At 35.6% G+C, this 22,583-nt stretch overlaps 1 protein-coding gene across 1 annotated transcript in view; it reads right to left on the reverse strand.

The window, feature by feature from the left end:
• Window positions 1-22,583, reverse strand: part of MROH9 (maestro heat like repeat family member 9) — a gene marked incomplete at both ends in the record, with an annotated part of 69,309 nt that overhangs the window by 42,708 nt on the left and 4,018 nt on the right. The window contains 2 exons of the mRNA XM_079723824.1: window positions 8,459-8,594; window positions 19,415-19,550. Of these exons, the coding sequence (XP_079579950.1) occupies window positions 8,459-8,594; window positions 19,415-19,550 (272 nt within the window). The remainder of the gene's footprint in view (window positions 1-8,458; window positions 8,595-19,414; window positions 19,551-22,583) is intronic.

Here is a 22,583-nt window from a genome sequence, read left to right on the forward strand (position 1 = left end):
CAGTCATACATATACATCTGTTCCTCCATCCCTTCCCTCTTGCATCTCCCTCCCTCCCACCCTCCCTATCCCACCCCTCCAGGCGGTCACAAAGCACCAAGCTGATCTCCCTGTGCTATGCGCTGCTTCCCACTATCTATCTACCTTACGTTTGGTACAGTATATATGTCCATGCCTCTCTTTCGCTTTGTCACAGCTTACCCTTCCCCCTCCCCATAAACTCAAGTCCATTCTCTAGTAGGTCTGTGTCTTTATTCCTGTTTTACCCCTAGGTTCTTCATGACATTTTTTTCCTTAAATTCCATATATATGTGTTAGCATACGGTACTTGTCTTTTTCTTTCTGAGTTACTTCACTCTGTATGACAGACTCTAGGTCTATCCACCTCATTACAAATAGCTCAGTTTCGTTTCTTTTTATGGCTGAGTAATATTCCATTGTATATATGTGCCACATCTTCTTTATCCATTCATCCGATGATGGACACTTAGGTTGTTTCCATCTCTGGGCTATTGTGAATAGAGCTGCAATGAACATTTTGGTACATGTCTCTTTTTGAATTATGGTTTTCTCAGGGTATATGCCTAGTAGTGGGATTGCTGGGTCATATGGTAGTTCTATTTGTAGTTTTTTAAGGAACCTCCATACCGTTCTCCATAGTGGCTGTACCAATTCACATTCGCACCAGCAGTGCAAGAGTGTTCCCTTTTCTCCACACCCTCTCCAGCATTTATTGTTTCTAGATTTCTTGATGATGGCCATTCTGACTGGTGTGAGATGATATCTCATTGTAGTTTTGATTTGCATTTCTCTAATGATTAATGATGTTGAGCATTCTTTCATGTGTTTGTTGGCAGTCTGTATATCTTCTTTGGAGAAATGCCTATTTAAGTCTTCTGCCCATTTTTGGATTGGGTTGTTTGTTTTTTTGCTATTGAGCTGCATGAGCTGCTTATAAATTTTGGAGATTAATCCTTTGTCAGTTGCTTCATTTGCAAATATTTTCTCCCATTCTGAGGGTTGTCTTTTGGTCTTGTTTATGGTTTCCTTTGCTGTGCAAAAGCTTTGAAGTTTCATTAGGTCCCATTTGTTTATCTTTGTTTTTATTTCCATTTCTCTAGGAGGTGGGTCCAAAGGGATCTTGCTGTGATTTATGTCATAGAGTGTTCTGCCTATGTTTTCCTCTAAGAGTTTGATAGTTTCTGGCCTTACATTTAGGTCTTTAATCCATTTTGAGCTTATTTTTGTGTATGGTATTAGGGAGTGATCTAATCTCATACTTTTACATGTACCTGTCCAGTTTTCCCAGCACCACTTATTGAAGAGGCTGTCCTTTCTCCACTGTACATTCCTGCCTCCTTTATCAAAGATAAGTTGACCATATGTGCGTGGGTTTATGTCTGGGCTTTCTATCCTGTTCCATTGATCTATCTTTCTAAGCAGCGCTCTTAATCCCCTCTCCTCACGCACCAGGAAACAAAGAGGGAAGAAAAAGTCTCTTGCCTCTTCCGCAGGTCCAAACTTTTTCCCGGACTCCCTCCCAGCTAGCTGTGGCGCATTAGCCCCTTCAGGCTGTGTTCACGCCGCCAACCCCAGTCCTCTCCCTGCGCTCCGACTGAAGCCCGAGCCACAGCTCCCAGCACCGCCCGCCCCGGCGGGCGAGCAGACAAGCCTCTCGGGCTGGTGAGTGCCAGTTGGCAGCTATCCTCTGTGCGGGAATCTCTCTGCTTTGCCCTACCCAGGTACGTGGGGAGTTTCTTGCCTTTTGGGAGGTCTGAGGTCTTCTGCCAGCGTACAGTAGGTGTTCTGTAGGAGTTGTTCCACGTGTAGCTGTATTTCTGGTGTATCTCTGTGGAGGAAGGTGATCTCCACGTCTTACTCTTCCGCCATCTTCCCCGGAAGTCTCCTACTATTATATTTTTAATTTGGTTGCTTGCTTTTTTTTTTTTTTTTTTTTTTTACTGAGTTTTGAGAGTTCCTTTAAAATTATGAATACAATTCTTCTATCAGATATGTAATTTGCAAATATTTTCTCACTGTGGCTTATCTCTTAAGTGTCTTTCAAAGAGCAGAGGTACTTAATTTATCATTTATTTTTCATTTATGTGTCATGCTTTTGTTGTTATATTTAAGAAATCTTTGCCTAATCCAAGGTACAAAGATTTTTTCTAGTTTCATAGTTTTAGGTTTTACGTGTAGTCCTATGATCCAATTTGAATGAGCTTTTATGCATTTATGAGATATATATGAAAGTTCTTTTTTTGAATATAAATCACCAATTTTTCCAACAATGTTTATTGAAGTTTATCCCTTCTCCACTGAATTGCCTTTGAACCTTTGTCAAAAATCAGTTGACCATACATGTGTGGATCTATTTCTGGACTCTTTATTCTATCCAAAGCAATGTTGAACAGAACTAATGACAGTGCACATCCTTGTCTTTTTCCTGGTCTTTTGGAGAAATCATTCAGTATTTCACCATTAAGTATGATGTTAGGTGTAGATTTTTCATAGATGTACTTTAGCAGGTAGAGGAAGTTTCCTTTCTACTCCTCATTTTCTGAGAGTTTTTATTAGGAATGGATGTTGAATTTTGTCAAGTACTTTTTCTGTATCTACTGAAATAATCATATGGTTATTTTTTTCATCTGTTGATGTGGTATGTTACATTGGTTGATTTTCAAAAGGTTAAATTGACATTGCACTTCTGCATAAATTCCACATAGCCATGGTATATTATTCTTTTTATTTAGTGTACTATTTGATTTGCTAAGCTTGATTAAATTTTTTCATCAGTGTTCTTGAGGGACATTGGTCTGTAGTTTTTTGTTTTTATTTTTCTTGTAATGTCTTTGTGTGATTTTGGTGTTGGAATAATGCCAGTCTCATAGAATGAGTTGGCAAGTATTCCCTTATCCTCACATTTCTGGAAGAATTTGTATAGAATTAGTATAATTTCTTTCTTAAATGTTTGATAGATCGTTTCAGTCTGGAGTTTTCTCTGTGGATCTGGACTTTTCTTTGCAGAATATTTAAACTACAAACTCAACTTCTTTGCTAGATACAGAATATTCAGATTATCAATTTCTTCTTGAGTGAGCTTTGGTAATTTGTGTCTTTCAATAAATTTGTCTGTTTAAGTTGTCAAATCTATTGGCCTAAAGTTGTTCATAATGTCACTTTTTATTCTGTTAATACCCATAGAATCTTTAGTGATATTATTTCTCTCATTCCTTATATTGGTAATTTGTGTCTCTTCTCTTATTTCTCCCCTGATCTTCTCAGAGAATTTGCTTTTGGCTTCATTGCTTTCCCTTGAGGTTTTTCTGCTTTCTAGTTTTATTGGTTTTTGTTCTGGTCTTTATTATTTCCTCTCATCTTGTTACTTCTGGTTTTATTTGCTCTTCTTTCTCTGTTTTCTTAAGGCAGAAGCTAAGGTCATTGATTTAAGAACTTTTCTCTATTCTAATGTAGGCATATGGTGCTAAGAATTTCCCTTCTGGGATCTTGTTTAGCTGTATTCCATAAATTTTGAAATTTTATATTTCCATTTTCATTTAGTTCAAAATGCTTTAAATTTCCCTTATTTCTTTTTTTTGACACATTTATTATTTAGAAACAGGTTATCTAGCTTCCAAATATATTGAATTTTCAGATATCTTTCTTTCTTTTAAAATTTAAAAATTTATCTCGAGTTTCCATTTATTAAAAGGTTGATAAAAGTTTAACTTGAATAAATCCTTTCCCCACTTCTAATTATTTATTTATTTTTAACTTGTTTAAAATCTAAAAAATTTTTATTTTACATTGGTGTATAGTTGATTTACAATCTTTTGTTAGTTTCAGGTGTACAGGAAAGTGATTCAGTTATACATATACAAGTATCTATTCTTTTTCAAGTTCTTTTCCCATTTAGTTTATTCCAGAATATTGAGCAGAGTTCCCTGTGCTATGCAGTAGGTCCTTGTTGACTATTTTAAATATAGCGATGTGTATATGTCAATCCCGAACTCCCAATCTATCCTTCCTCCCCACCCTTCCCCACTGGTAACCATAAGTTTATTCTCTAAGTCTGTGAATCTGTTTCTGTTTTGTAAATAAGTTCATTTATGTATCATTTTTTTCTTAGATTCTGCATACAAGTGATATCATATGATATTTGTCTTTCTCTGTCTTAGTTCACTTAGTATGACAATCTCTATGTCCATCCATGTTGCTGCAAATGGCATTATTTCATTCTTTTTAATGGACGATATTCCATTGTATATATGTACCACGTCTTCTTTATCCATTCATCTGTTGATGGACATTTAGGTTGCTTCCATGTCCTGGCTATTGTAAACAGTGCTGCAAAGAACATTGGGGTACAGGTATGTTTGTGAATTATGGTTTTCTTTGGATATATGCCCAGGAGTGGGATTGCTGGTATTGAATTCTCTGATTGTAATTGTAGATCTATTTCTCATAGTAGTCCTATCAGCTTTTGTTTAATGTATTTTGATTATTTTAATATGTTTCGTTTTCAAGTACATAAGTGTTTTGGATTATGTCTTCTTAATTAATTGACCCCTTTATCATTATGAAATGACCCTCGTTTTCCCTGGAAACATTCTTTGCTCTGAAATGTGTGTATTTTTTTATATTGATATAGTCATTTCAATTTTCTTTTGACTAGTGTTAGCATGTTATATCATTTTCCAACTTTTAACTTGTATTCTATTTGTGTCTTTACATTTAGGGTAGATTTCTCATAGGCAGCATATAGTCGAGTCTTGCCCTTTATCCAGTGTGGTAATCTCTGCCTTTTCATTGGAGATATTTAGAGCATTTATATATATTATGAGTGGATTTAAGTCTTCATTTTACTTTTTGCTTTCCATATTTCCATCTGTTTTTCTTTCTATTTTTCTTCTTTTTTTTAATTAAGTATTTTTTATGATTCTATTTTTTTTTTTTTTTTTTTTGCGGTACGTGGGCCTCTCACTGTTGTGGCCTCTCCCGTTGTGGAGCACAGGCTCCGGACGCGCAGGCTCAGCGGCCATGGCTCACGGGCCCAGCCTCCCCGCGGCATGTGGGATCTTCCCGGACCGGGGCACGAACCTGTGTCCCCTGCACCAGCAGGCGGACTCTCAACCACTGCGCCACCAGGGAAGCCCATGATTCTATTTTATCTCCATTTTGGCTTATTATATAAAACTCTTCATTATATTAGCTAAGTAGTTCCTTTAGGATTTATATTATACATCTTTAACTTATCATAGTTTACTTTGAAGTGATATTTTATGAATTTATGTATAAGAGCCTGATATTTCACGCTCTTTCAAGCCTCTGTGATATTGTTGTCACATATTTAGCTCTTACATTGTTTTTGTTTGTTTGTTTGTTTGCTTTAAATAGTTGATTCTCATTTAAAGAGATTTAAAAAGTAGGGAAGAAAATTTTAATATTTTCCTTCATAGTTGCAATCCAATGCCCCTTATTCCTTTATGAAGACCTAGATTTTCATCTGACATCATTTTTTTCTTGAATAATTTCCTAAAATATTTTTCATACTGCAGATATGCTAGTGATAAATTCTACCAGCTCTTGTATACCTAAAAAGACTTTATTTCACTTTTGCTTTTAAAAGAGCACCACTTTTGCTGGTTAAAGAATTCTAGGTTGACAGCTTTTTCTTTCAGCACATTATGAGGTTGCTTCATTGCCTATAGCTTGCATTGTCTCATGAGAAATTTGCTATAATCCTTACCTTACCTTTACTCTGAATGAAATGTTCCCCCCTCCCAGCCCCAGCTCCTTTTACGATTACACTGTTACACATGAAAAGATTCTCAGCATCACTAATTATTAGAGAAATGCAAGTCAAAACAACAATAAGATATCACCTCACACCTGTCAGAATGGTTATCATGAAAATGTCCACAAATAACAAATGTTGGAGAGAGTATGGAGAAAAGGAAACCTTTGTATAGTGCTGGTGCGAATGTAAATTGGTGCATCCACTATGGAAAACACTATGGAGGTTCCTCAAAAAGCTAAAAATAGAACTACCATATGATCTAGCAATTCCACTCCTGGGTATATATCCAGTAAAATAAAATGAAGAAAAAATGAAAACACTAATTTGAAAAAGTACATGCATTCCTATGTTTATAGCAACACTGTTTACAATAGCCAAGAAATGGAAGCAACCCAAGTGCCCATAAACAGTTGAATGTATAAAGAAGATGTGATATATCTTCTATCTATCTATCTATCTATCTATCATCTATCTATATAGATATATAAAACTCATCCATAAAAAAGAATGAAATTCTGCCATTTTCAGCAACATGGATGGACCTAGAGAATATTATGCTTAATGAAATAAGTCAGACAGACAGAGAAAGACAAATACCATATGATATCACTTATATGTGGAATCTAAAAAATAAAAAAGTGCAAATGAATTTATATGCAAAATGGAAACAGACTCACAGATATAGAAAACAAACTAGTGGTTACCAAAGTGGAGAAGGAAGAGGGGATGGGCAAATTAGGCATATGGGATTAAGAGATACAAACTACTATGTATAAAAGAGATAAGCAAAAAGGAAATATTAATAGCACAAGGAATTATAGCCATTATCTTGTAATAACTTTTAATGGAGTAAAATCTGTATAAATACTGAATCATTATGCTGTACACCTATTGTAAATGTATATTGTGTATATTGTAAATCAACTATACCTCAATAAAAAAGATTATACCGTTAATCCCTGCCAGAGTGTTTTTCAGCTCAGATATTGTAGTTTTCATCTCCTGAGGTTCAATTTGGGTCTTTTAGAGACTTTTCTTTGTCTCTCATTAACATGTTCATCTTTTTCCTCTAACTCCTTAAATAAATGGAATATGTTATAATAATTATTTTAATGTCTCTACTAATTCTATCGTCTTTGTTATTTCTCGGTCAGTTTTTATTCACTTTACTTTTTATTGTGGGTTGTATTTTGTTTCTTTGCATGGCTAGTAATTTTTTATTGCATGTCAGACATTGTTCATTTTAACTTGTCCAAACTGTTCATTTTGACTTGTTAAGTGATGGAATTTTTGTATTCCTAGAAGTAAGCTTGAGCTTTTTCTGATAAACAATTAAAGTATTTGGAGATCAGTTGATGATTTTAGGTCTTGTTTTTAACTTTTGTTAAGTGACACTAAAATAATTCAGGGAGGGGCTTCCCCGGTGGCGCAGTGGTTGAGAGTCCGCCTGCCGATGCAGGGGACACGGGTTTGTGCCCCGGTCCAGGAGGATCCCACATGCCGCAGAGTGGCTGGGCCCGTGAGCCATGGCCACTGAGCCTGTGCATCCGGAGCCTGTGCTCCGCAACAGGAGAGGAGGCCACAGCAGTGAGAAACCCGCATACCGCATAAAAAAAAAAATTCAGGGATAATTTTTTCCTCTTGATGAGACAAAATCTCTTTGTACTCTGCTTCATTACTTATGAATTATGAAATTTTAAATCCTAGCTTATAGGCATAGGCACCATTTCCAGTCTTTCGGGATTCAGTGGATCCTTAACCATTTTGGGTGTTACCCCCACCCTCTCCCCCTCAAGCCTCAGGTAGTTTCCTCACATGTGTGAGGAAACTCCTCTGATCCTTACATAGCCAAATAGTTAAAGGGCTCTCTGCACGTCTCTGGAGCTCTCTCTTTGTGCACTTCTTTCTGGCTCTTTGCCCTGTGAACTCTAAATATCTTGATCTATCGGGATTCCCAATTCTGTCTCTTCAACTTGGTGAGACTCTTGGGTTACTCCTTTCTGAGCTGCAGCCTAGAAACTTACTCTAGGTTGTAAGCTCAGTCAATTGTAGACTCTGCCTTATTTGTTCATTTGTTCCCATCTCATTAGGAATCATTGTTCTTTGTTATCTGATGTCCAATGACTTGAGAACAATTAGTATATATAATCTTTAAATAGTTGTTTATTATGGGACAGTTTATCTATTCTCTGTTAAAGTATTTGGAAATAGTTTGATACCATAAGGTCTTGTTCTTATGCTTTGTTAGGCAGACCAGAGCAGCATTTATGTAGGTCTTGGGCTAATTTTTCCCCACCATTGAAGCAAGAATCTGAGTATTCTATTTGATACTCCATTACAGAGAAAAAGTATGCCTCTTTTTTAAAAGTCCCATTGGTAATTTTTCTTCCTCTCTTCCCTGCCTCCACCCAGCATTCCTGTTCCCACCATTAACACCCAACACTAATCTAAGTATAGTATGTTATAGACATTGAAGAACCAACTATAACATTATAAAAATAATTATAAAATAGATTTAAAAATATTTTTAAAAAAGTGAAGCTATAGATCTTGAGGCAGGATTTTGAAATCTACAGACATAGAGCCCCCTTGGTACCCACAAGTATAATATTAGGAACAGATTATTAGTAACCCTTAGAAAAAATGAATCTTTCTTACCATTCTGACACTTCGCAATGCAGAGGAGGTGATACATTCCCAAGGATGCTTGTTGTGTGATCGAGGGATCAGCATGGCAACACAAAAGAGACAGTTCTGCTGCCAGGGCACCCAAACATGGAACATCAACACTAGTCTAGTGAAAAAACAAAGTAGAAAAATGTACTTGCTATGCATGGTCAACATTAAATGTTTATGTCTGATATATATATCAGACTACGGTTAGAATTGAGCTTCAGAGTTCACAAAATCTGTATTAAAAACCTCACTGTGTTACTGAGCCTCAATTTTCTCATCTATGAAATGCATATAACAAATGTTACCTTGTAACAGTTATTGTAGGAACTAAGGGGGTAACATTTATGACAAAAAAGAAAGTTCCTAGCAAAGTGCTTGGCAATAATAGAGACTCAACTAATGTTAGTTTCTAGTCTATATTTTAGGTAGCTATTTGTAGGTATCAAATTCTTAGGATACTGGGGTGGGGGAGTCAATATCCAAAAACTTTCATGCTTCCTTCTCCATGTATGAAACACTTTAGATGACTCTGTAAGTCACTGAAGAAAACTTTTCTTCCGAGAATTGCTCTGATTCTTCCCAGCGAAATTAATTTTTAAAAAAACTCAAAACATTTGCTTCTGGTATCAAACCTACTGCCAGAACATTTATATATTCCCCCCCTACACACACACAACTTCCTTGACACATAGGCTTCTCAAATATTTAGGTTTTTACCTTGACTGATTTGTTTAGCCATATCAAATGCAAATAGAGAGAGGAGTAGACACATAAAAGAAGAAAGGAGAGATGGAAGAGACATTTTGCTTTTGTGAAGGTATGAGAATTATTACCAATTTTCTTTAAACAAAAAGGACTCTTCCCACATGTAGGTTTGCTAAACTAGTAGGCCTGCAGAATCTTCTTATCTCTAAGACAAATGATTAGTTTTCCTAAATAGATGCTTTGGTGGTAAAAGTTAGAGTTCAAGTCAGCCTTCCAGGGAGATCCCAAAACCTGTTTCTCCTTCCTTGTATTACTCTTATATACTCTTATCCTTGCCTTTCTTGTTGCTTGACCCACTCATGTCTCTCTGTCTGTCTGCCTGTCTCAGTCTTACACACACACACACACAGAATCATTCCTGAAGAAGAATGTGAGGTGACCTAGGTCATGGGCCAAGGATATGACTGAATTAGGATGTTGAGAGTGATGGTCTTAGTAGACGAAGGGAAGATAATCTGCTTCTGTGGATGTCTTCCTTGGATTCTTTCTGCCTATATTTCTTTGTAAGGGTACCTGCAGCTCCCCCTATTTTAGGAGTCCTATGACTTAGAAGAATCTAGAAGCAGACAGTAGAGGTTGCTATTTATTCTAGGCCCTAGGAAGAAGTATTTTATTTTCCCCTGGCTATTCTCTTCTTCTGGTTTGCATTCCAAATTTCTTTTTCTATCAAATGGCAAGATTTTAAGAACCACCTTTGCATTATGGGTTTAAGAAAAAAGGGGAAAGTGTTCTGTTTCTCTGTTGGGCATGATGGAGGAGTATGAGTATGTGTCCTGTATTTTGCCACAAGCTTCTCTGCCATAAACATCTTTGCCATGAGCATTTTTGCTGCAAACCCTTTTAATACATGACTAATTGTCTGTAAGGCAATTTTGCTGTGAAAGATAAAATAACCAGTAGACTGTTTGGTTTGACACTTTGGTTTCAACTGGTTGAAATGAGTTAGACTTTCTTTCAGTTAGCCATTTTATTGTTGGCTTTATTGAGCTGAGAGATGACAATGATTTGCCCCAAGAGTTGGTTTCTTATTTTGAAGCACACTACATTGGAGGAGAAAGAGGCTAAGGGTCTCAGAGGTGCAGAGTTGAACCCACATTGCCCATAGAACTTTGGAACATCTATGAACAGACATGTGGCAAGATGCCAGGAACAAAAGGCAGTGCAGAGGTTTTTATAACGCAATACAAAGCTCAGTTAGAAATATGCATCCTGGTATTTGGAATGAAGGATGAAATGAAGGAAGAAATTTTAGCAAAAAAGAAAACTATCATGCTGAATGAGGAGATGAATCAAAAAGCAAAAAACATATTATGAATGAAAGACTTCAAAGACGAGTGCTTAAGTACAGCCCACAAAATAAAATCAGTTATTTGTCAGGATTGCCACGAATTTACACACAATTTAAAAATATTTAAATTGTATGTAAATATTTAAATTGTATTTCTCAAGAAAGCCTTTTTAATTTTGTTATTAATTTTTCATGTTTCATTATGACTTTTATAATGTCCCCCTTTTATTTTTCGTTATTTTATCTTTTATGAAAAAATTGCCTTACGGCCAATTAGTTATGCTACAAAGATGTCTATGGCAAAGACCTTTATAGCAAAAGTACGTAGAACCAGGGGAGTACTTCTCACAGCTTAGCTCGCTGAACCTGGGGACCATTTATAGAGGATTGGCTTTAAAGTTTTATTGTGTTATAGTTTTTGCCTTGAGCGTTCTCTCTGATTATCCCTTCTCATGAACTTGTGGATGTGTAATTCTTAGTAGGTGTCTTTGTAAAGGAAGCTGCTAATGATGCCAGATGGGGTCTGTCTAGATGTGTGTCTCTAGCAGAGTAGGTGTGGCCATGTCTAGATTGCATAGCATGTTTGAGGAGGAGGGGAGACCTGACCTAGGACAGGCCAAGAGAGGAATAAAGCTGTGTGAACCATGGGGCACACTGATTATGCCCTGCACAGTCCCTTCAGAAGTGTGCCAACCAAGTCACACCCCCTCAAACATAAGACTTTGGGAACATTAATACAGTATAGTCCTGCTTTTTTAGAAAATCTATCTAAAGTGCTGAAAGAAGGAAAGAGTTAAGACCTGGAGAAGAGTAGCTTCTCTGTATTTGTTCCTAAGTCTAAGTTTTCTGGCCCTGCTTAGTTTTCTGGCCCTTTCTTACTGGATTCCTTCTTCTGTGTACATCTGGCCTCTCCAGTTCCTTATCTTAATAATTATGACAGTTTTAGGTGCTAAATTCCAGAAGCAACCACTTCTAAGTTTTTTAGCTGCTTCTTTTGGAAGTCAACTGTACATCTGTAAACAATGGACTTCTGCTTCAGTTCTAATGTCACTTTGGGACATTGCCTATCTATTCCTGCTGTGATGAATCAGTGAATAGGCTATACTCATTTTTAGTTATATTTCCTTTTGGCATATAAATATGTCCTCTCTACTCCTTTTGAGACTAAATTCTCATCTGTACTCAGAATTATCTATTTTTGATAATCATTTTTGTTCTCTTTATTTACCTGGGGCTATCTCTTGTATTTGGAGGGTTTTTTCAAATGTCTGGCAAATTCTTGGTTGTCTAGTCATATGTAAGAAGGTGATGCCACTGGTGGGAGTTTGTATGTGAGCAAGTCTTGTCAACTGGTGGGCTTGGCTTTAGAGTAGTTGGGTGGGTAGGCTGGGGTCATGCTGAAGTGTATCTAAACAACAGAACTAAGATGATTGTCTCAGGGAATTTACAATTGTTTTGAGAAAAATGTCCTCAAATTTTACCTACCAATGGACTCATGTCCCTGTGGAATATAGAGTGTGTGTGTGTAAACGGGGATGGGAGGCACTATAGATCCTTCTGTATAAACTTTCTATGAGTCTTTTCAGTGCATGTGTATGTCTTCAGCTTTCCTTTGCCTCCCACTCTTCATCATCACTCGGGCTTCCATAGCTCCAGACTCTTCAGGGTTCCATAGGGATACTCCCTCCCTTTTCAGCTGTCCTCCATTCTAATGTTCACATGCCACTGCCTTTCAGCTTCCCCTGCCAGACTTTATCAGTTACCATCTTCTATCTATTCTGTCATGCAGAAATTTGCTGACATCACTAGCCCACTGAGAACCCATTACTAATTCTCTTTGTTGCAATGGCAACATTTAACAAATTTTATTACTATCATTTTGTGGAGGGGGAGGAGATAGACATGTGGACAATCTGTTAGCTTTGACTGGAAATCTTCCACCTGTCTTTCAAATGCTGATGTGCCAAAGGAACAAACCTAGGAAAAATCTGTTAATGAGATAATATGACATGTTTAGCTCACATTTCTTCACCCATTTGGAAATTAACAGTTTAATTGAAAGGACAAATATTCTTTGAGTGTAGCAGTTTCTTCACCCTGATGGGCACACAGGTCATATAAGAGGAATACCACTGTAAATTCTGGTAGAATACAAATGAAACTATTGTTCAATAGGACAAGGGCCTCTGAGAGTCTGGAAGACATAGGCTAGGGTAATTTATGAAGAAAATAGTTTTTATCCAATGAAAGGCCAGAACCTGAGAACAGAATAGGTAGCTACATTTAGATAGAGAATGGCAGAACAAATCTTCATTTATTATTTACAGTGTGTCAGATATAGAGATACACAGACCTTGCCTGTGGGTAGTTTAGCTTTTAATTTATTAATAATATTTTTGATTGTTTTATGTATTTGTTCCCCCATCTCCATTAATTTCACTGACTTAATTATCTTCAGAAGATAATTATCTTTATAAGATAATTATCTTAATTATCTTATTTTAAAGAGAAAATTAACTTAGTTAAGATTTATGCTTCCATGACTGTGATAAGCTGGTTGAGACTAGCTTAGTTCCCACCTTCTGGAAAATGCTGGTGTGCTTCCACCTGGTGGCATTCAGCAAGCATTGCAGAACAGAGGAATACGTTAACCACTTGGCTTCTCAAAGGTCTGTTATAGCTCAGGAACCCTCAACAATTTATGAGAGCCTTCTGCTGTACATATGAATTTACACATTTATTGTTTCACAGTTGAAATGTGGGCTATGTGCTGGGGAGAATGAACTTTACAACTTTAATTGAAAGAGAGTAGAGGTGTTAGCAGAAGATGAAACCCCCAAATGTCATACCTGCTACCTGAGTAGAACTCACTAGAATATATATATATATATATATATATATATATATATATATATATACACACACGTATAGTATATATCTAGTATATAAATATACACTAGATATATAAATAGAAAGTATATATGTGTATTGAAGTACAAAGAGAAGCATGAATAATCTCCATCAAATACTTGATGAATATATAAAGCATATTAGGAACTATACAGAAAACAGACTGGAGTGTTGAGCTACACTTAATCTCAAGCCTCACTTGCAAAATTTTGTGTCCATTTGAATGGACATTCCAAACCATCTCAGAAATAGAGGGAGACTGACTTCCCAGGCCAAAGAATCAGAATATTTAAAACAAGCCACTCAGTCTCTCTTTTGGACACTGAGATGGGGAATTAGCATGATGCAAAGAACATCATGGACTGTATTTTCCCATGTAAGTAAATTGTATTATGTTCCAAAGCTTATTTTATTTATTTAGTTTTTGGCTTTTTCTCACTTTCTTTTTTAAAATTTTTATTGGAGTATAGTTGTTTTACAATATTGTGTTAGTTTATACTGTACAGCAAAGTGAATCAGCTATATGTATACAATTATCCCCTCTTTTTTGGATTTCCTTCTCATTTAGGTCACTACAGAGCACTGAATAGAGTTCCCTGTGCTATGTAGTAGGTTCTCATTAGTTATGTGTTTTATACATAGTATACATAGTATATATATGTCAATCCCAGTCTCCCAATTCATCCCACCCCCCTTTCTCCTTTGGAATCCATACATTTGTTGTCTATGTCTGTGTCTCTATTTCTGCTTTGTAAATAAGATTTTTTTTTCAGATTCCACATATATGTGTTAATATATGATATTTGTTTTTCTCTTCCTGACTTACTTCACTCTGTATGACAGTCTCTAGGTCCATCCATGTCTCTGCAAATGACACAAATTCAATCCTTTTTATGGCTGAGTAACATTCCATTATATATGTGTACCACATCTTCTTTATCCATTCCTCCATTGATGGACATTTAGGTTGCTTCCATGTCCTGGCTATTGTAAATAGTGCTGCAATGAACATTGGGGTGCATGTGTCTTTTTGAATTATGGTTTTCTCTGGGTAAATGCCCAGTAGTGGGATTGCTGGATCATACGGTAGTTCTATTTTTAGTTTTTTAAGGAATCTCCATATTGTTCTCCATCGTGGCTGTATCAATTTACATTCCCACCAGCAATACATGAGGTTTCTCTTTTCTCCACACCCTCTCCAGCATTTATTGTTTCTAGATTTTTTTGATCATGGCCATTGTAACCTGTGTGAGGTGACACCTCATTGTAGTTTTGATCTGCATTTTTCTAGTGATTAGTGATGTTGAGCATTTTTTCATGTGTTTGTTGGCCATCTGTATGTCTTCTTTGGAGAAATGTCTATTTATGTCTTCTGCCCATTTTTTGATTGAGTTGTTTGTTTGTTTTTTTTGATATTGAGCTGCATGAGCTGTTTGTATATTTTGGAGATTAATCCTTGGTCAGTTGCTTCGTTGGCAAATATTTTCTCCCATTCTGTGGGTTGTCTTCTAATCTTGTTTATGGTTTCCTTTGCTGTGCAAAAGCTTTTAGGTTTAATTAGGTCCCATTTGTTTATTTTGGTTTTTATTCTCATTACTCTAGGAGGTGGGTCAAAAAGGATCTTGCTGTGATTTATGTCATAGAGTGTTCTGCCTATGTTTTCCTCTAAGAGTTTTATAGTGTCTGGCCTTACATTTAGGTCTTTAATCAATTTTGAGTTTATTTTTGTGTGTGGTGTTAAGGAGTGTTCTAATTTCATTCTTTTACATGTGGCTGTCCAGTTTTCCCAGAACCACTTATTGAAGAGGATATCTTTGCTCCATTGTATATTCTGGCCTCCTTTGTCATAGATTAGGTGACCATAAGTGCATGGGTTTATCTCCCAAAGTTTATTTTAAATAAAATAATAAAATTCCACTATGTTATAAGGCTGACTAGGCTTTTCGTCTCAATATGTCTAGAGACTGTACAAGTATTAGAAATGGATACATGAAGAAAGTGTCACAAATGCATGTTTCTGACCCCCTTCATACTGAACTCCTGAACTGATTTAAGCAATCAGATATACAGTTAGTAGAGTATGTTTAAAAATCACAGTGAAGGGTGAGTTATGGAACAGAGACTGAAAACACAGTATCCATAAGAGAGAAAAATGTTCAGAGATAGTCTGAGGCTTCTTAGAAGGCAGGCAATAGTGTTATTCAAAATATAGAAAACCTCAGTAAATATTGGCAATTATGAGATACCTATTTGTTCTCCATCTGAAAGGCAACAGTTAAAAAGTCTGATAATATCCAGGTGTTTGTGAAGGTTGAGGAAATGGGCACTCTAATATTCACAGGAATGCAGAATGAAGGACAGTTGTGCATTACTAAGTTTTAACCTATTCATACTTTTTGGCCTATTATTTTTCATAGCATTTCTAAGTACATACTCACATACATGCAAAAGGATGACCATTTTTGTATTGTTTGAAGTAGAAAAACCCACAATATACCTCAATGTTCATCAACTGAAGAATAGTTAAGTAGATCATAATACATCAACACTCTAAGATATAATCTGTAGTTAAAATAATGAAGCAAATCTATGAAAGTATCTGTTGGGCATACTGTTCAGTGAAAAAATCAAATTGCAGAACCATATGTAAATATGATGTAACTTTAGTAAAGAAAAACTAAGTAACAAAGCTATGTATATCCGTGTGCGTGTATATTTGTATGTGTATGTAGCTGTTTGGCAGGACACACATCACACAGACGTGGCTAGGGGTGAGACTGGGGTGGAGAGGATAGTAAAGAAGGACTTCTGCTATGTCTTTAGCATGTTTTACAATGAAAGTACTCAAGAATTAATTGTTATACCTTTAAAATAAATGGTGGTTTAAAAATATTCTAGGAAAAAGAGAAATAAGAAGGAAAGTAAGGATGGAAGAATTTATAAGTTTACAAATAACATTGATTGTGGTCCAAAGAGGAGAATCCAGAGAGTCAGCAAAAGCCTGGTTTTGACACACTCATACTGTTTGTGGAAAGCATGAGGCATCTTAATCAATTGAGAAACTCTGCTCTAACTAACATAAAGTCATGTAGGATATTCATTCCTTTCCCAGGATCCCAACCTACTAGTATGATAATACAAAGCAGGCATCTAACACTCTCTAGACCCAAGACTTGGAAAGGAGCACTGCGGAAATGCAGTCTTCAGAAGCAAGTGGCATGATTACTCTGTGACTTACATATTTCTTGGCTTTCCTGGATGCAAAGCTTAGCACTCTGCTGATGATCACCATGGCTCTCTCCTGCATGTACAAATTATCTTCTCTCATCCACACAGCCATTTCCTGTTGAAAACACAAGAACTATCCTAGAACCATGGTGTTTCCATTTCCACAGGTCCCTTTCTTCTGATCACCACCTACACCAAGTCACAAGTTTCCCCATGTCCTCCCAATGGTTTCACACCTATCCTATATTTATTTTAAAAGTATGACAATAAGCTGGTATATTACTGTCTAGTATAATACTTCATCTGCCATATAGCTACACCTGGGTTTTATTTTATTTAATTCCATCCGACAAGTATTTACTAATATCCACTATAACAGTCACTTTGCCAGGCATCATGAAAAGTTTAACAGGAGGCTGTGAGGCTGATTATCATCAGCTGCTTCTCCTTCTCTTTTTCTTTCAAAATACTTATTCTCTCTTTTTTTAAAGCCATAGGATCTGATTTGCAGTTTTAAAAAAGAATCAAATGTTATTTGATCCTGAAATGTCATTTTATCCCAGAATTGCCTCTGTAAATTTACCGTCCAGATATTTTCTGACTCATGGTTTAGAGTATATTCCTGGAGCCAGCTCGATGAGAAAGTTCTTGCCAATTTTGATTCATTGCTAAATATGGTCTGTCTTGCTGTAGCTTCTACCTATTTGTTCTAAATCCTCAGATGCAGGGACATATTTACAACCTTGAGGAAGGAAGAAGACTGCATATGCCTTACATGTTAACCACCATTAGTAGACTTCTTAAGACAGATTGTTGGAGTCCTTAGTATTTATGCCAGTGGTTGGCCAAATCTCATCCCCTTCTCTTGCTCCCATTGTGTAAAACTGTTCTGAAGTTTGTTTCCTAGGACAGAAGAGTCTCTAAATCTCAGGGGGCTCAGCCTATTCCTTTTCCAGGAGTGAGGGTCAGCTCTTTTTGAGGATCAGGGGAGTTTCTAGATGTGGTAGGTGTAAGAACAAGGTGGTTAAGTAACAGGCTCCCAAGTTAGAGTAGGTCCTCTACTCATTAGATGCACACATATTATTTCTCCTCTCTCTGCTTCCATTTCCTTATCTGCAAGTGAGAGAAATAATTTTAACTTTCTCGTAGGGTTATTTTAAGGATTAAATTAAAAAACCCATATATTAAGTATTCAGCTTAGTGCCTGACATAGAGTAAATCCTCAATAAGCAGCCTAGGGTGGTAGAAAGAGCACACATGGGGAGAGGGTTGTAATAATGGGGTAATAACCAATTTACAGGATTGTGAGGTTAAAATGTTTTAAATGCATGGAAAATATTTGGCTAAAATTAGGCACAAGTTACCTCAGTATATTTTATTATCCCCCGCATTTCTCCTAATCTTCATATATACCAGTTCTGCTTCTTCCCTTGAATGTATTTTATGATTTGCAAATCCCATGATTCTCATGGTACAGTAAGTAAATCTAGTTTCTCAGTACTTTCAGACAGCTTCCTCCTGATGCCATCATGTTAAAAATGCAAAATTAAAGGTCATAAAATGTCCAGATCAGTCTCTGTCTCTGCCTGGCACATTAAAAACACAGTGAAATCTTGGATGTGAAAAGTAGGGTTATGGATGGTTATTAGAACTTCCTTTGATACTATGGTGCCCATGAAGATAGGATGCTCATGGGATTCCCTAGCCCAGGGTTGTTATGGAAGAACATGCATATAGATATTATCAAAATATGGCTCATTGTTAGGTGGACCTGAAGGTGGTTTAGGCCAATCATCCTATGCTCTGCTACCCCGTATTGTGTTTACTCTTACATTGCTACATAACCTTTGGCTTCTTAAGTGTCTGTTGCCATTCTCCCAAAATTGGGTTCTTAAAATTGTGTCTCTGTAATTCAAATAAAAGGAAGTGATTTTATTTGGGAGACAATGACACATTCTGAAAGGTAAAGAAAATTTTTCAGTTGCCAAATACTTGAAGGAGATGTAAGTATGGCAAATAATAAGTAAAATATAGTATACCCTTTAGATTTATGACAAGAAAATGAGACTACTTATTTTCCCTTTACCTTTAAGATTTGCAGTTTGTAGAGGTCCTTAGCCACTAAGATCAGAAGAGTGTCCTCAAATGTGTTTAAAATAGCTTGGTATAAATTCTGAAAAACAAGAAATATGCACAACCAGCCAGCCAGCCTTAGATAAAATTTTACCAACGCCTATAGTTTTGCATCCTGGGGTCCTGAGTTCTCCCCATAAACTGAAGGTAAGAAAGGAGAGAGGTAGCTCTGGAGATGAGACCTCATTCAATACAATATGCCATGAATTGCTTTAATACCTTGCGGGGCAAGTGAACTGTGTAGCTATGCTGAGAAATAAAAACCACAGATGTTGCTGATCTTACTACAGGATTCTTCCTACCTCCGCTTTTCTTAGTTCCTATTTCCTTCTTTGCAGCACTTGCCAGTAAACTTGCTGTTTTTGTCAAACAAATTAACCAAAATCTCTTCACCCATTTGTTCCTATAGATCCTATACAATCCTTTAAATCCCATGGGTTATAGAATTCACAAGGAGTCCAGGGACAGAGATTAGTGCTAGAATATGCTGTTTATCTATTAGATCTAAAAAGAATGAAGGGGAAAACAAAGATTACAACATTTGGACAGACTTTCTGTGGGATTGCTGTGGTGCATGATGATGTCTCATTATGACTAAAGGAAGCAAGTCTTACCTCCAGGTCCTCTTGGTCATCCTCATTCTTCCCAATTTCTTTCACTTTGTCAAGACTTGGTATAGCAAATGCCATTTTAAAGGACAACTCTACTATCTTCAGTTGAGTTTCATATTGCAATAAGGGATCCACGAAGCTGACAAGAAAAAGGTATAATTATTAAATTGAGGAAAGAACAGATACAACCTAACTTTAGTGGTTTTTTTCTTAGTTTAAGAGACAGTGTACTACAAAATGAGGCCCAACTTTCGGCTTTATATAACATGGGTTTTAAATATTAGTGTAAAAATAACAATGGTGCTTTAAATATAAAGGAATCATATTTTTTGGTAAAAATCATTTATAATCTGTTATTTAGAGTTCATAATATATTTCTGCATAGACATAATAATGTAAAGGGTGGTTACCTACCCAGCCAAGCCCATAAAGCCATGCTGAGATTTAGGTAGTTGAAATATATTATTGCCACATTTTCTCTAGTCCATGATACTATGTTTCTTACATTTAATGTTTCTGATATTGGGATACATCTTCCAATTTATGGCAAAAGAAACCTTCCCAACAGCAGCTAAAAAGATAAGTTGTGACACAGCTATTGTTCCTTAAATAAGTGTGACCTGGATAACAGTGCCTCCTGATTTTTTTGTGTTAAAAATAATTTTTTTAAAAAAGGATGGTAATATAGTTGGTAAGGTAGGAAATCTTGTGCTGAACTCAGAATCTTTTTCCTCTACTGGAGAAGAAGACCTAAATATCTGATATCTATTGTTTGAAATGGCATTTCTTGGATTATATAAGATAATTTTCAAATCTTGGGAAGATTGATTTGACTTATTCATGGGCTCCAATGGATTTTCAGACTCTGAACAGCTACCTATCAAAAGCTTCCAGTAGTATTTTCAGTTGTAGGTTTCTAGAGATATGATTTTGTTTAGAAAAATGCAAAATTAATATTTTGATAAAATAGAAAATAGTGTCTTTTAATGTACTTTGAAATCATATTGCCAGTCCTAAAAATGCTAAAATGGTCCATGTCATGAACTAGGATTAGGAAAGTAGTGTGATACTCTGATGCCATTCATAACTGCTGATGGACTAAAGAATCTTCACATTTTAAGTGTGAAGAAGGTTGAGAGTCAGATATTGGTGATACTAAAGAAAGTCCAATGTAAATATATAGGTCAACATCGGCAATTATCAGCAAGTATACATTATTTTTTGGGCTACATGTAATTGGTTTTCAAAAGAACAAGTATTAAATTACTAATGTGTTTTACAAAAAAATGACATCTTAGAAATAAGAATGGCAGTGTAAAGCCTTTCTTATATTCCAAGATATATAACCAGGTGGTATAGAAAGAAACTTGAGAAGAAAGAATAAGCATCCCTCACAAATTACTGTATGCTTTTGTTAAATTTTTTAGTGAAATGTTTTTTTCAGATATTAGAGTGAAGTGAGAAGTAGAGGTAAGCCAAATGTGCTAAAATATTTCTTGAAAATGTTTTATTTCTTCCTATTATGAAGCAATAAGTATTATGTAAGATCAGTAAGCAAAATTTTTACAAGTATAATTTCAAGAATCACAATTGAATAAAGGAAAGTAGATGCCTCCTAATAAAAGCATGGGAAAATTATATTAAACATGATCAGAAATAAATCAGGAGGGCTATATTAATATGATACAAGTCTAATACAAATGAAAGAGTAATAAGAGAGATATATGCAATTATTATAAAATAATAAAAGACATAGTTATTAATACAAAAGCTCTCAAACCACATAGAAACAAAATTGAAAAATTATTAAACAGAATTATTAAAATATATAATAATTTTATGAAAAATTATTAAATTATTAAAGGTATAAGGAGAAATAGACACACAGATATAGGAGATGATTAAGCATTCAATTATTAGTATATGGTAGATAAAAATTCTGCAAAAGGAGAGACCTTTAATATAATTAATAAGGAGGTATAAATTGTATTAATTGAGATAACAAGGATTATCTTTTCAGATAATCATGGAATGCTGACAAATATTTACCATATACTTAGCCATAGAAAGTTTCAAAATATAAAAGTATATATATTTTGTTCTCTAATCACAATGAGAAGTCTATTTTAAAAATTAGAAAATTCAAATTACTTAAATACTGTCAAGATTTTTTTCTTATTTAAAATGAGGGAAAAACGATAAACTAAACATATAATTTAAGATTTTAAAAGGACTAAAAATACAACCAAAGACATGAAGGACATAAACAAAATAAATGCATTATAAAAAAAAAAGGAAAAGGAGAAATAATAGTATAATGGCAAGTTAAAAAAAAGATTTAAAAGATAAGAAATCATAGGAGACTACTACAAGCAACTATACGCCAGTAAAATGGACAACCTAGAAGAAATGGACAAATTCTTAGAAAGGTACAACCTTCCAAGACTGAACCAGGAAGAAATAGAAAATATGAATAGACCAAGCACAAGTCCAGGACCAGATGGATTCACAGGCAAATTCTATCAAATATTTAGAGAAGAGTTAACACCTATCCTTCTGAAACTCTTCCAAAAAATTACAGAGGAAAGAACACTCCCAAGCTCATTCTATGACACCATCATCACGCTGACACCAAAACCAGATAAAGATATCACAAAAAAGAAAATGACAAGCCAATATCACTGATGAACATATATAGATGCAAAAATCCTCAACAAAATACTAGCATACTGAATCCAACAACACATTAAAAGGATCACACACCATGATCAAGTAAGTGGGATTTATCCCAGGGATGCAAGGATTCTTCAATATTTGCAAATCAATCAGTGTGAGACACGACATCAATAAATTGAAGAATAAAAATGATATAATATCTCAATAGGTGCAGAAAAAGTTTTTGACAAAATTCAACACCCACTTATGATAAAAACTCTCCAGAAAGTGAGCATAGAGGGAACCTACCTCAACATAATAAAGGCCATATATGACATACACACAGCAAACATCATTCTCAATGGTGAAACACTGAAAGCATTTCTTCTAAGATCAGGAACAAGACAAGGATGTCACTGTCACCACTATTATTCAACATAGTTTTGGAAGTCCTAGCCATGGCAATCAGAGAAGAAAAAGAAATAAAAGGAATCCAAATTGGAAAAGAAGAAGTAAA

Source organism: Hyperoodon ampullatus (assembly GCF_949752795.1).
Source record: "Hyperoodon ampullatus genome assembly, chromosome: 2".
In the NCBI taxonomy this organism is placed as follows: domain Eukaryota; kingdom Metazoa; phylum Chordata; class Mammalia; order Artiodactyla; family Ziphiidae; genus Hyperoodon; species Hyperoodon ampullatus.